Below are 15758 nucleotides of genomic sequence, written 5' to 3' on the forward strand. Positions count from 1 at the left end.
CCCCATGCAATACAGTCTAACTGATTATAATAAAGGCTTGGATAGAATGATCTCCATTTCATCCCAACTAGGAATTAGATTCCTTCATGAAATCCCTTTACAGGAACTTTCACCATTTTCTTACGTCGCCCAGCACACACTGAGGTAGGGTTTGGGGAGCTTTGTGCTAGCTCTGTGTAATTTAGACAGGATGTATTTAGGGAAGAAACTGCTTCCTTCCATGATTACTGTATCATGCTGTATTTATACAGGGCTCTGCAAAATTTCAGCCAAAGCACTGAGGCGTCTCAGCTGCACGGCACCACAATGAGAAGGGAGGATGCAGACAATTCTTTCCTACCTAGAAAAGACATCCTAAGACTTCAGAGAGTGCTTACCTGTACACAGTATTTTCTCTGTGTAGGTCTTCCAAGCCACAGAGGATCTCTGCTGCGTAAAACAAAGCTCTTTCCTCCTCAAAGCCTGGGTTTCCCATGTTGTAGATATGAAACTTCAGGTCACCTCCGTTCATTATGGTCAGAACTAAACACAGTGCATCCTTTGTTTCATAGGCATAGGCTAAATTGACCTAGAAAAACATTGGTAGCACAGTTGTGACAGTTCAGATGGCTGCTAAGAAGAAGTGTTAGCTTTTCATTGAAGATTTTCTCTAGAAAATTAAAACAGTGCATCGACTGAATGTGGTATGGGCCTTCTTACAATGGCAAACATACATTTTAAAAGCACAGAAAAAATCAGATGTTAGGATTTTATAGATTAATCTGTGGAATCCTGCCTATTTATCACCAGAAACCCTCAAGGCTCAGATGGCTTCACAGGCTGGACAAACAGACTAATTCCAGGCATATTTTCCCATGTATGAGAAATCTTAGTAATCAAGGGAATCTACACGTCCTGCTGCACTGTTTTGCCTCTCAGTAAGTTCCCTGGGAGACCCAGATATCCCAGTCCTGGAGTGATCAAACAGACCATCACTGAGATATAAATGTCATCATCATCCCTGCGAGGCTCTGGTGGGTGCCCAAGGAATAATCAGACCATCCTAAAGCTACCCATCACTTTTAAATACGTGCCATCCTCTGGCAGAAGCAAGTAAACACCTTGCATCTGTTGTATACACAGTGTTTCCTGAAATATGTATAAAGAATATGACACATGCTGAGATAACACCTCTCTCTTTCTATTTTTTTTTAAAATCCAAGGCAAGTTCTAAGCGAAGCACAAGAGCTGGTGTGACTCAGGAGAGCCCTGCATCAGCCAGACCAGTTCCACTTCACTGCTTGGATGCTTCTACAAGCCAATCTCTTCTGATCTATTTGCGTTGAATCTCCTTCAGTCTCCTCCAAGCACCTCTCTCCCAGACCCTGGAAATTCAGGTAATCACGCTGGGTAAGAATAGCTCAGCCTGATGCAGCTGTGATGCAAGCCAAGGCAGTAAAACACATCACATTCCCATGGCAGGCACAGGCCCCTTGACTGGTGCATTTCTCATGGGCCAGAGACTAAAATGAGATCCAGCAAAGTTACATGGAGCAGGGCTAAGGTGCAAAGCAAAGGGAGTCAGCTCTGGCACCTTCCCAGGAGCAGGGGATGGAGGAGGCATGGATTCAACCACAGCAGCGCTCAGTATTGAATGGACTTCAATACTCACTACAAACTGACTATTGACTTTTTCTAAAATCTGCTTCTCATTGAGTGCCATGGATTCGCCTTTCCTCTTCTTGATCCTCTTCTTCTCTAATCTCTTGCAGGCGTACATCTTCCCCGTGGCTCGCACTTGGCAGGCGCAGACCTGCGAACGGAGCACAACAATCGCTGGGTAATTCGAAGCAAACGCCTGTCTGGGCTGCACTTTGCTCCTCACCATCTCCTCTGATTTAGTCCTTTTAAGGCGAAGCGAGCCAGGCCTAGGCGGGGGCAGCTGGGGGACTGACTACTGCTCCCAAACCTGCTGTGGAATATTGGTTTAATTATTTCACTTTCCCCCGCCTGCTTCCTCTCCCACCTCCTTTTGTCTGTGCAGATTGTAATCTCTCCGTCTGCACCTCCTCTGCCTCTGCTGCCACCTCCAGCCACCAGGAAAGCACAAATAAGGGTGTGACCCCGGTTCCACCGTGAATGTGACAGCTGAACACGAAAAAACTCCCAAAAGTGTCCTTTTGAGATTATGGTGTCGTGAGGGGTTAAGTAGAACTGTCAGCAATTAATGAAAATCAGCTTCTGTCATATCAGCATCTGTACCTGCAGTGTCTAAAAACTAAGAAACACTCTTAAAAGAAAGTTTCAGAATCACTCACCTCCCCAAAGCCACCTTTCCCCAGCACCCTGTACTGCCGAAACGTGTTTTTCGTTACTGGTTGCCTGGAAGAAAAGGAAATAAATAAATAAATAAAACCCCCACCACGCTATGTTAAATGCACTCTCTGTGATTTATTTATTTCAGAGCATACTTTTGAAAAGCAAAATAGATAAATATTATATAATCACATTGTTTCAAGGTAATCGTATTATCTAATATAATATATAATTATGTAATTACATTACTTCAATACTATGTATGGCTTGAACTTTTCAATTCCAACATATTAAGCTGTAATAAAATACAACACATTAGTGAGTCATCAGTATAATTTCTGCTAGCATCTTAGGACCAAGGAGGGTTCTGAATCTCCATTATACAGCGTTGGCCTTTGTTAAGCAAAGAGGAAGCCTGAGATCTTCCAGTAAGATATTAATTCCCATGACATTTGGGATGGGCTAACACATTGCTTTGCTTGGCCTGCAAGATGAGAAAAAGAGTCCCAGAATTCAATCCACCACAAAATGCTTCTGGGTGTCTTAAACAAAACATGAAACTTATGTGAATCAAGGGCAGAAACAATCCTGGGAGCAGGAGAGGTAGATTTATGTGCCATTTGCAGGCTGGGAGAGCAGAAGACAAGATCCAATCCAGTCCATCCCCCCTGGGCTCCCTCCTTCCTGGGGGAGCATCACAGGCAAGAAGGGAGCAAGAGCCAAATTAAGGTTAAATCAGTCCCTCTGAGGGCAGAGCTCTCCCTAACAACCTCTTGACATGATCCCTACACAACCTCCCAGGCCTCCCACAAAATCTGCTCTTCCAGAATGGCTCCAACTTACATCAACTTCTACTTTGCTACTGTAGAAGTTTTATAACATATCTGAGAAAGATTTCTAGGTTCAGCGAGATCCCACTTTGTATCCACCACTGCATCACCAAGGTTTTACAAGGATCCTAGCAGTGGATATGAATATCCCTGCTATCCTGGCTCTCCTCAGGCAGGCAGCCAGCCAGCAGAGGGAGAGCAGTAACGTGGCTGTTCCCACCACAGGCATGATGAGGTTGATGACAATGAGGAATAAACATTAAAGGGAATCCTTTCATTAATGCCCATTATTGTTTTCCAAAGTGGAGGAAGAATAGTATGCAGAAAGCCAAAACCAGCAGAGGAAAAGACGTTATTTTCAGTATTCCATAAGGCTGCTGCAAATGCTTTTGGGGTTAAAAGCAACAATTGGTAGTGATAACTACATGTTCAGAAATGTCCCTGGAATAAATGGATTGTGTGACTGCTCCATCAGAGCCAGCAGGCTGTCAGAAAGAGCTGTTGATCACTCCATGCTACCAACATCTCTTTGCTAATCCTTAAAACAATTCCCCCAGCTTCTTAAACCAGGCATATCCAATAGCCTGCCACCCTTGCTGGGGGAATGGAAAAAAAAATCCCCAAAGCATTTCAGAAAATTCCTTATCCCAAATGTGAAAATAGATAGGAAATAGCCTGGCTAGAGATGAATCATCTGAATCATCTGATGTTTTTTTAATTGAAATGGAAGAGTAAATGCTGGGCTCAGTAAAGATGGCATGTGGAGCAAGTCTTGGCATGAAATGGCTCTTCCCTCTGCCCACCCCTCTTGAGCAGCAGCTTTGTAGCTTTCCAGGGAGAGGAACTGGCACAGCTCCTTTGATCTGGAGGCATCCTGCTGACACACAGCTCATGGATCTGGCCCTAGCTCATCCGCCGTAATTAATTCCATTTGTGGAAAATGGGTCTTCTCTCAGCTCAAGGTCACTGTCACCCAGCAGTGACCGTCTGCTGCAGCACTCCCTGACAAGGGAGAGGCACAAACCCCTTTCCTTGCAAATTAATTCCCACTAAGGGTGCCTGGTCATTAAATGTGCTCAGGAATGTCCAGCCAATACAGTCAGAGGACCTAAATGCCACCTTTTTCTCTGTTTAGAGGGATTTAATAACAGTGATATCTGGTCCAGACAAAAAGTCACCACATTCAGAGGGTAGCTAAACAGAAAGACAGCTGAAGCTGCTGACTGAACATTAATCATACCTAATATGCTTAATGTACCTAAGACCATTAAGTGGTCAAACACTTGAGCTGTAGAAGCAAACATATTATCCCAACTGTCAGATTTTGAACATATTCTACAGACTTCTCATGAAAAATAAAAATAAATCTTTTTATTTTTAAAAAAAAATCATGTGACACTTACCTTTCCAACCACTTCCATTGGAGAAACCTGTCGAAGTACATGCTGTTTAGGTACTCTTGGAATGGTTCCCCACTGAGGTGGTCAAGGACAGATCTATCTCAGATGAAAAGGATATATAAGCATTTTATAATCCTGAACTTGGAGCAAAAGAGACACAAACCAAGAGGAGGAAAATCCAGACTTCTTGTAGGGTAGGGTTATTTTACTTTCAGTTTATTTTGTATTTTATTTTACTCACTGTTTCAATCTAGATGTGCTTGATGTATTTTATAACAGGAGGCCTCACACAAGCTGAATACTGGTGATGCTTGCTTGAAAATTAACAGCAAGTCTTTAATGGACTTCTACAGAGCTTTTTAGCTACCAGACAGAGAATGTCTTTGCTTCTGTGAGTAAACTGAAACAACACCCTCAGAACCCGAGCTCCTAAACTTTGGGGGACATTTACACCAGGATAGAAAATTTCTGGCTGTAGCCCATTTCTGTCAAAGAGGGACCATCAGAGGCATCATTTTGAGTAAAAAGATCAGTTTCAATTCCTGCTATACAGAAGAATTAGTACTTGTGACTAAAGTCAAAGGGGACTTTTTTCTTGCTGACTGATTTTTACCTATGAAGATGCGAATGAAACTCATCCCATCCCTGCTCCTCCAGGACAGCAGGCTTCATATTTGTATGTATGCCTCCCTTTTCTGGTCTGACTGTGAACTCTTCCAAAAGTAACATCATTCAGGACCGGTAAATACCAACAGCAAGCTTTTAAAACTTCCCTTTGACCTCATTTTAGTCCGTGTGAAATGACCAGCATATTTATTAACAAGGTCCCAAACCTGGCTCGTTCCTGTGTTTCTGCTGGGGTGAAGGAACCAGCCTGCATTAAGTGGTGTCCAATGCTCTCCCATTCCATTCAGTTAATTAAAAGCTGCACGTATTTTAAAAGAACAATAGCTGCCTTTCAGCAGTTGTTTGCTTTTTAGTTCCCCTCTTTGGCAGCAACAAAGTGCATTTTAGAGGGAACTGTCAGCCTTCAAGCCGATTTGAGAGCTGGAAAGAGGCAGCAGGGGGGTTTGTGTGGAGCACAAGCTCTGCCTTTGTCACCAGGACTGGCACCCACAACTGGTGCGAGTTACAGAGCATCCCTACAGGACACCAGCCCAACGCAAGGAAACTGCCTGTGCTATAGGGGAAGGCCAGAAATAACCCACAGCTCCTACCAACACAAAGAATAACTGAAACCAGAAAAGGTCAATGAAATGAGTCAAAACAATGAATGACAGCGGAGCAAATTTTACAAATCCCCATTACATCACCCGGGGAAAACAAACCGCGCTCAGCCAGGAACCACATGGGCCAGCGTGCGATGATCCCTCCCTTTCATATTTTTATTGGTTTATGATCTACTGGCGTGGATGGGCTCAGGGCAGGGTTTACAAATGCAGATTGCATACCTGGAGCTTTAGCACATAATGGCACAAAATCGCTGCAGAAACTGATAAGCCTTTTCCCAGACAAAGGGTGAAATAATGCACGTTTCGTTTGAGCGCCACAGACAGACAGAAAGCATTTAAAAAGCCCCGTTCTCCTGGTGAAGATTTTCTGGAAAAGCCATGCGGAGCAAGTTTGCACATTCCTCTGTCTAAATGGGCTGTATAGCCACTTAATTTTTATTCACTTTGAAACGGAGATGTTTTCTTTGGATACATTATCATTGTAGCTCTTTTCACACAGCATGAAATCCATGGCTGGTTTACTTGGCTAGAACACTCTGTCAAATACCTGAAACAGTAAGTGCCTGTGTGTAGTGTATATAATGGCATGGAAATATTTATTATATTTTGTTCAGATGAAATGACTTCACCGCTTGTCAGCTCTGCCCCTAGGATGGTGAGCAGGAGCCAAAGATACCTGCCTCAGGTTCAGACTGAAATCTCCCTCTCCCTACCTGACATTCCTCACAAGCTGCTGGCTGTGACCATCATGTTATACTTACTTTGTACAGGGAGAGAACAGCTCTTTGCAGGGGCTGTTTTCGAGTTTCTCCTCTGTCTGTTGGATAAGTTCTTCACTGACTTGGGGAACATAGGCTGGAGACTGGGGAGAGAAGAGAGAGGAGCACATTAACTCCCTGACGAGGTGCAGATTCTCCTCCCTTAACGTGTGAGAGGCATATTCATTATTAATGCCCTGAGCTGCTTCCATTCAGTTCCAGCAGCTGTGTAAAAGCAAAGGAGCTTTACGTCAAAGAGCAGTAAAATAGGATACCGTGGCAACTCGCTCCACATTCCACTCTATCCTCACATTGCTTTTCTGCCTTCTCCTGTACCTTCACCTCCTTGCCCAGCCTCATGAATATGCAGGACCCACTCCTTGCCAATTCTTTGAACTGCTCCCTTGCATCCCATGAAAAATGTGCTGGCCTGAACTGGGTACAGGCCATTCTATTAAACAAAAGAGAATTTGCCCAGAGTTTTCACTTCATGGGTGATTCATTGTGCTTTCTGAAAAATCCATCTTTTTTTTTTTTTTTTAACCAGCAAAGCAAAACAAGAGCAGAGCATTGGTACTTATTGATATATTGATATAGATCTACATCTATCTATATATAAAAAGCTGTTCACAAAAGTATCTGGACACCTTAGTTCATCCTTAGAAAGACAAAAATAATCAGCTTTAAAATAGTAATTTCAAAAAGGAACTTTGCCAACCAAGCACATAATCTCTTTTCATCCTCTCCTCCCTTTGGATATAATGTATACTCAGCCCTTCAAAAAGCCCTTACCAAAGAGAGGTCTCTTGCAGTATGCCTTGATGGTTAACCAGTTTAGGACTTTTGGGACTAATTATCGAAAAAGACAGTTTTTTAGGCACTCCACATTCTTACATATCAACTGCATAATTATATTACAAAGTGTATATTTGTGTGTGTGTGCACCTATTTATAGGCATTTCTCCCATGTACAAGAAAGTCCCTTTACATAACCAATTGGATTTGGGTATTTTCAATAAACCCAGCCACAGATGATAAAATCCTCTTTCCTTGCAGAAGCCTTAATACTCAGTAAGGTCCCCCATCCGTGCCCATGACCACCAGATGTGCTGAGTGGGTGGGTCACAGAGCATCATCCCTCATTCCTGGCCAGATGTTCTCATTAACTCACCCCTAGTTAGAGATATCTTGGCAAGCACTGAAATGCATTGCAAGCAGAGTTCAAAAACACTGGGAATGAGGACAGAGGAAGGGGCAGAGGTGGAGCTAGAGAAAATCTCCAGCATGGTGAAAGCTGAATTAAGTCTTTTATCTTTTCCTTCCCACTGCTGAAATGTGAATATGATCCTGGTTGTGACATGGAAAAGTAAGTTTGTTCCACTTGAATGTTTTTAAATAGGAACATGGTTTACAGAACTGTCTGTGCATGCTGTGCAATGCACTCTCACTGCTCAGCCTTGACAGACAATCTGCAGAACGTGCTGGGGACACCTTTGACCTCGCTGAAATGCTTCCTCATTTCCTCAATATATTCCCCCATTTCCTCAGCAGAAGATATCTAGGGACACTCACTTTTAATCACAGACAGAGTAGATTACTAATAATTAAGAGTGTCACAGTTTCTTGAGAGATAGATGAGCCCCTCACATTGTCATCTAAAAGACAGAGAGACTGAGATAAAGCTGAATTTTCTCAGTTTGATTGACCACTGAGGTTGACAGGAACTAAGAACTACAGAACAATCCTCAATAAATCAGAAAACTTACAGAAATCCCTAACCATACATGCCCATGAAGAAATCTAAGTGCCAGTTTTAATTCTAGAGGGTAAGTGGAGGCAAAAGGAAAGCAATGAAACAACTAGGAAAAAACAAAAAAAAATCCTGTTTTCCAGTCCTACAGCACTGAAGCTATTGGGGTAAAAGACAGGGAAACAGATTAAAACAAAGTCTTTTAAAGCAATATTTAAACATGAACAAAAGCCTAATGATGAGCAGTATTTCAGTTGATTTTGGCTAGAAATCAGATGAATGAATAGCTTTACAGTTGGTGTGCTAGTGGATACACATGTGGCCATCAGTAGCCCAAAGCTGTGTGCATCCCCTGGTCCAAGCCCTGGCTCAAGAGGGTCATCTCTCTGATTTACAGGGCACAGAAACACCCTGAACTCCACAGTCTCAGTACTTCTGTGGACCAGGAGTGCCTTCTGATGTGAAAGGAGCAGCACTTCAGTATAATCCATACTGGGGCCTCTCACTGAAGTTACTACTGACTACATCTGGAACTTGTTCTACATTTAGAGGTCAAAACTGCAATCCAAAAGCTAAGTACTAAACTGCATAATTAGTCATTTAGACCAAGTGACCTGATTCTTACTCATGCCAGGCAACTTCATTTCCCACTGGGAATTAATTTCCCAGTGGAAGGTAAGCTGCCTTGAGGTTACTGTTGAAGATTATGCCCATGACACATTACTAGAGGACTAATCCCATCAAACTTTGCCTGAGATCAAAGTACATTTGAAAAAAATTATAAGCGTCAGCTAACTTTTATTCATAAAAAGGAAATTAAATTCCCGTAGTGAAAGGGGGGGAGAATGAGAAAAAAATAGTCAGTAAGACAATGTGGGAAGTATTTTAAAATGACACAGACTGTGATTCCTCTCTCCAAGTTTGTGGGAGATACAGTCACCACTTGGGTTTTCAAAACCACTCACTGCTGACCTATGAGCCTTTCCTTCCACTGCACAACCTGGCAGCAAGGTAACAATATCAAGGTAGGTAAAGACATAAACACAGTGAAATCCTCTGCATGGACTAAAACCTTACAGTGCAGGGCAAACACTTCTCCAGACCACTTCATTTTCCATAACAAAAATCTGAACACAGAGCTGAGGGCACCACATGCCTGGGAGGAACATTCCCAACCCTTTCCAACTCTACAGTTCTAGGGAGACTTTGTATGAACCTTCCTGAGATTTTCCTTGAGACTTCACAGCTCCCACTGCTCCCATTAAATAGCCATGGCTGCCACTTTCCCTGTGTGAATACTGTGCATACCTACAGCCTTCAAAAGTTCAAACAAAGCCAGGAACAATTACAAACCAAAACCCAACCCACCAACCTACTTTTTCTCCCCTGGAGAACAATTAGGTTGCACAGGTTATGTGTGCAAGGAAGCATTCAGATCCCAGGAGTGAAAGCTTCCAAAGGTAACACTTTGGCCATTTGCAGATGAAAAAGTTGCTTCTTCCCTGGAGAGGTGCAGGAGATTTCTGCAGCCACAATGAAATGGTTATTAACACCATTCTCCTGCTGCATTATGGGCAATGGCTGTAAAAGCAAATGTGGCTTTTACAAGGGAACAGAGACACCTTTTCCAACGTATTAAATGTCCTGTGGCAGCTAGGAGAGCCCTACACTGTGATTAAGACCATTACATCTGAGCTTGTGACAAAGAATATTCTGCTAACTCTTCAGAAACACCTGCAGAAACCACTTACATTTTCTTGCATTCAAAACAAAACGCTGGGGAGTTATAACAAGTATAGTCCCACATTTCCCCTAATGGCTATTCTGTTTCCTGAAGGCAAAGAAAGTCATTGTTGATCTCATTTACAATAATGTAAATCAGAAATTAAGCAGTCAAATCAACTGATTAACACTAGGATAAAGCTGATGGAACTGAAACCAGATTCATGGCAGCACAAGTTGTGCTTAAGTTGATCCTACAACAAAAATTTCTCTTACTGATCAGACAATAGTAGTCCAAAAGTCCACACTACTTTTATGAGGTTTTAACCAAAATCTCCTACCTCTTGTATCTTCTCCTGCATGGTTAGAAACTGAAAACCTTTGTACAAATATTTTGCTGGTAAAGCAATATCTCAGTTTTTTGATACTCTCCCATTTAATTTTTAAGAAAAGCATGCAACTAGGAATTGCGTCAGTGGTTATCTGAGAAACCAGAAATAGATATTCAGTTACTTCTGAGTGCCATCACCATGCTCTGAGAAAAGCCTCCACTTCTAAATTCTTTTTTTCCTAATTTAAAAGACAAAAGGGTTTGTTTCAATAAACTGCATGAAAACAGCTGAGATGTCTCACGTTTGTTCAAGGTTAGTTGTGCTCATGCACACAGAAAGTCTGGATGCCAGCAGAGTCCTGTCCAGCAGCAGGGTCTGGTGTTGCCCATGTCCTGGCACTCCACTGAAGTACTGAAAAGCAGCAGGATCTGATTCAGATCAGATGAAAGCTCCCAGGCTGTGTGACTCCCCATTATCTGTTATTTTGGATGTCACATTGCATCACTGCAGTTTAAAACGTGGCCTCTCCTTTCCTGACAGCTCTCTAAGTTTTGCTACAGGCCATTTCACTCGCACCCAGCCTTTGCTGAGTTCACTGAACAGGACAGCCATCAAATAAACCTTCTCCTAAAGTCATCTCTATGTGTTTGCCATGGGACTCACATCATCATCTCAGACGGTGTTTCCCCTGTGACTGTATGAGGAACATCTGACCTTTTGTTCATCTATCAGCAAATGAAATTCTTTATTCAACAAGCTGAAGCTGCTGGCAGTACCAAGGGAGGCGTTCAGAAGATCTTCTCTTTTACTTTTTCATGAAAACATGTTATTTGTTCTATTTTTTCCTTCGAGAGAACTTCCAAATGTTTACAGTGCATGACCTCTGTCAAGGTGTGATGTGCTACAGGTGCTGCCTCCAAGTCTGAAGTGGGAGCAGGTTTGAGACTCCAGCTAAAGTCACCAACATGTGAGAAACCTCCACAGAGCTGACAAGAGCACCAAGTGCTTTTAGGGAAAAAAGCCCAGAGGAAAGCATTGAGGAACTAGATCTGTTTAGTCTGGAAAAGCAAGGGTGAAACTTGATAAAGGCCTTTTAATATAGAAATGGTTTTAATAAAGAGGGCAGGGATCAATTATTCTGCATATTCTGCTCTACGCTGGGGGAATGATGTGAAGAAATCCACTTAATTGGATATGAAGGCTTTTTATTCTAATTTTTCACACAGGGAAGCAGAAGAACAGGCCTATGAATATTGTGGAATCTGTTCTCAGAGGTCTGAAAGACCTCCAAGGGCACTCAGACATCTGTTGATCATCTAAGTGTATTTGATCTCTGTTGAATTCAAGAGGCTCTTGAGCCCTTTCCCAGTCCTTTGTACCAATTTTGCAAAACACTGGGCTTTACAAAACACAGGCACATGGCATGGCCCTGAGAACAGATGAGGAAGGGAGTTTGTGTGCTGAGTGCTCACCAAAGGAAACCTGTAGCTCTGCATAAAGGAGTAAGAATCTTCTTTGCAAATGAACAGTCCTGCTTCAAAGACTTGTCTCAATCATCACTGTCTCCTAAAAAAATAAATGACATAGTTCACAAAAACCTGAACTTCATACCAGAAAAAGGGAGAGCACTGAATTTGGCCAGACTGACTGTGCAAGAAACAGAGCAAGTCTGTAGTTCAGAGGTAATTCTTCATCCTCACACAGTGACTTTCATCTAAGAACCTCAAAATGTGAAAGCTTCATTGCACGATTAAGTCTTCATGAGCTAGGTGGCAATCTCACAATATTTTACAGAACAGTGAATAGGAGGTTAAGAGACGTGTTTTGCAGAAGATTGGTTCACCTGTGACTGAAATCAAAGAAGTCTCACTGAGATAAATGAAAGCTAGAGATACTCAGATTCCTCAAATCAGTCCAATTGTAGCTCACAATTAGTGAATAAAGAATAGAAACCCAGAAGTAGAGGTTTTCATTTCATACCAGCTCGTGCCAGTGGATGTGAGTCATCAGGGTGTCTTAAAGCACAACTCTTCATCACCACAAAAACTGTAAGAACCAGAAAGATGCTGCACTCTTTAGATTGAACAGACCTCATGCAAACTTCTGTCACAACCACAACTGCTTTCCTGGCGAGTTTCAGGCATGCAGCTGATACCGAAACACGATGAGTTATTTTAAAAGTCACTCGCGTGAAATAAATAACATGCAGCATATGTTATGTTTCAGGTTAGGAAAACATTCCACAACAGGCTAGCTTAAAACAAATAAAAATGTTTCAGTCAATGGACAGAAGTTCAAGCTGTAACTTTTCTTGAGCTGTCTGTGGTTCCAAGCATTTGTCTTAATGATATGTGTATTTTCAGATGTTGACAGCAATGTTCCATGTATAATCTGTTTGAAAATCTCCACACAGATTTGCTACTAGTAGAGACTTCCAAACTATGACAGAAACAGGCTAAAATGAACTTTCTGTGCGAGATGGTGCATGATAGGACGAGAAGAATTTATACACAAAAACCTGGAAATTCTGGCTTTATCCAGCAGTCTAAGCTACAGGCTGAGAAAGTTCTGACCATGGAGCCAGGGACTGACTGAGGGGAAGGGCTGACAGGGAAAATCCAACATTCTTTGGGTTGGAAAAGACCTTTAGGATTACCGAGTCAAGAGGAGAGCAGCAGAGGAGGAGATGGAATGTCTTGGTTGTATTTTAGTTTTGGGAAGTCAAGGCTGGGCATTCCTTTTGAGGAAAAGGATCCCAGCACCGTCACACGCAGTCTCCTGATGCTTTTTGGTGTTACGCACAAAAATGTTGGAACATCCTTCTGCCTTTCCCTGTGTCTGATCTTATCTGCTCAGTTTTAGCTGTATGTGTAGTAAACAGCCAATTCTACATCAGGAGCAGCTGCAACACTTTAACTAATCAACTTCTGCATTTTTTTACATTTTTTTTTATTCTCCCCCTGCCACAGTCATTTGGGTCTGCATGAGGCAAACCAGCGAAGCAAAAGGCTTCATAATTCCAGGATATTTGCTTTGAGATGACAGATGCAGGAACTGGCAGTGAGGTGGATGGGGAGCATGGAAGGCAGCTGTGCTATTAGTAGAAATTTATCTATTACAGCAGTGTGTAGACATGACACCTAAGAATGGGCACTACAGACACGTCACCAGAGCCACAGCCTGCAAAACAAACCAACCTCACCAGCCCTGGCAGTGGGAGCAAAGATATGAAACACCTCATCCAGGATTACAGAGTGGGCCAACAGCAGAGAAAACACTGAGCCCAATCCCATTCCCTGACCAAATGGCATTTTCAGTGCCGAGGGCAGGATCACTTGCTGGTATCTGATTGAAGCAAATCAGCAGTGCCTGTCAGCTGTGGGGTTTGTTTTGTAGCTGCAAGCTGCTCTGGAGTCATGACAAATCTGTTTTCCTTCATATGCTACTAAACTATCAAAACACATGTTGACACACAGGGAAATACACTGACTGGAGACAGCAGAGCCCTCAGCAAGCAGCTGAGCATGCTGCTGCCTGGAGGGGTTGTGCTGATACTGCCATGCTTCCACCATGGATCTGATGTAGCTTCAGGCCCCTCACTTGCCCTGGACTCCTTGGGGTGCCTCTTGTGCCTCAGCAAGCACAGCAGCAGAAAAAGGACAGGTTTGGTCTCCAGCATCCTTCCTCTTTGGTGCTGGGATACAAGCTGTAGCCCAGAACTGTGCCCTTCCTTGGAAAAACTCTGCAACTTCTGAGGTTTCCTTTCTGACAAATGCATAGGAAGCATATAAATTATTTTTTGGCTCTCCTGTTAGTCAGCACCAGGGCCTGCTATCTGGCTATACCTTGCTTTTCCTCTTCTCAGTAGACATTTTTGCAGCTGCTCCTTTCTAGAAACCACATTTCTGCTCCTGATAGTGGCAAACAAGCAACTGCCAGGCGAATGGTGTGAGTCAACATGTTTCCTACATAAAGCTCTTCAGTCCAAAGTGTGGTTTCCTTGGAATGTTGACTTATTTGATTCAGAGAAATCTGGGGGATAACCACAACATGAGTTTTGGAGCAACAAAGGAAGAGAAAAAACTGCTTAGGTCAAGAAGAAGAAGAAGACTCTTCCTGGCTTTTATAGGTGACCAGAGCTTAAACACCCAAAGCCCCATAGAAAGTAATTTTGAAATAACAAATTGTCCCATGAGACAAAATTTAGTTGCTTCATCATCTTCTTTTGCAAGTCGAGTGAATCAGCTGCAGACTTCATACTCTTCAATTAAACAGAAACACTCACCGCAATCCCAACCAGCTATGAGAGTTTTGGTACAGCTTATTTTAAGAATCTAAACTGGTCAGCACAGAAGATACGCTTTTGACTTAAATTAGTGAGAAATTTGGAAGTGCTTGGCAAGGTATTATTCTGGTTCTTCAAACCCTAGTCCTTCTCTACCCATACTTATTTAAATAATTCTTTTGAAACTTGCTCATAGAGGTTTGTTAACCAAAGAAACACATTTTTCCTCATTTCTGTAGACAATGGGTTTATTGGTGGAGGCGTGCTCATAAACCAGCCAGCTGAAATTGTTCTAAATAAACTTGCCTTAAAGCAGAGGAAGGGAAAGTTTTGTTTTACTTGTTGTTGCCTGTTTTTCTGCCTTAAAAGCATTTTGCACCCAGATTAAAGGATGAAAACAGATGAAATAACCTGTACCTGTAGCTGTCAGCAGGATGAGAAGTGCAGCTTAAGGAACAGAGTAGAAGAGAAGGTGAGTATCAAGCAGGATTTTCTAGCCACCCCACAGTGAGGCTGCTGACAATCCTTCAGAGTGCCACAGAACCACTTTTGTGAGCAGCCCAACAGAGCCATGGCTATAGAGCATTGCTGAAAGCAGCCAGAGGTTGATAAAACCTTTTGGGAGAACAGTGGTATTCCCACTGTTACTAGCAGCAAACATGACAGGACAATTCTGAAAGCTTCTCCTCTCAGGAAGTTTTTTTTCCTCTTGTCACATGTGCTTAATAGGTTTGGATAACATCCAGTCTCCAGCCTCTTATCAGAACCTTCCTACCTTTTAACATCCTCCTGCACTGATGGATGGCCTAAACATTAGCAAGCAACCTTATGTTGCAATAGCCATAGCTTGGCTTCCTCTGGTAAACCAAATGTCATTTGTTCCATTAAAAAAAAAATTTAAAAAAAATCCCTAAATCTATAAACACTCATTTACAACCCCAATGTTACTGAATGGCTTTCTTGCAGGAAAACAAACAGATCCCTGCTTGAATTCACTCCTCTGAGACACAAGGCTGTAAACAGGAGTAACCCTTCCCTTGCAAGCTGAAACTGAGCTCTACTCAATGGCTGTTTTGCTATCACTTGCAGGAAGAATTCTACAGAATTTGCCTTCATCTTTTTCCATTAAATAAAAAAGAAACAGATTTTTCCAG

The 15758-nt window shown here is 42.5% G+C and overlaps 1 protein-coding gene across 3 annotated transcripts in view; it reads right to left on the minus strand.

The window, feature by feature from the left end:
* GRK5 (G protein-coupled receptor kinase 5) overlaps window positions 1-15758 on the minus strand; it is a 151589-nt gene that overhangs the window by 25040 nt on the left and 110791 nt on the right. For 2 of the 3 annotated variants that reach the window (XR_014853130.1, XM_085064717.1), the window contains exons 5-9: window positions 6519-6619; window positions 4529-4621; window positions 2298-2361; window positions 1652-1792; window positions 378-568 (exon numbers count right to left, since the gene is read on the minus strand). Coding sequence is in view for 2 of the 3 variants with exons in the window: in XM_085064717.1 (XP_084920843.1) it covers window positions 378-568; window positions 1652-1792; window positions 2298-2361; window positions 4529-4621; window positions 6519-6619 (590 nt within the window). In the remaining variant the exon portion in view is untranslated. Of the gene's footprint in view, window positions 1-377; window positions 569-1651; window positions 1793-2297; window positions 2362-4528; window positions 4626-6518; window positions 6620-15758 lie in introns of all 3 variants that reach the window. The other variant, XM_085064718.1, reaches the window with a different exon arrangement.

The sequence above is a fragment of the Lichenostomus cassidix genome, chromosome 6, assembly GCF_008360975.1.
Source record: "Lichenostomus cassidix isolate B80296 chromosome 6, HeHo_3.0, whole genome shotgun sequence".
NCBI classification, from domain to species: domain Eukaryota; kingdom Metazoa; phylum Chordata; class Aves; order Passeriformes; family Meliphagidae; genus Lichenostomus; species Lichenostomus cassidix.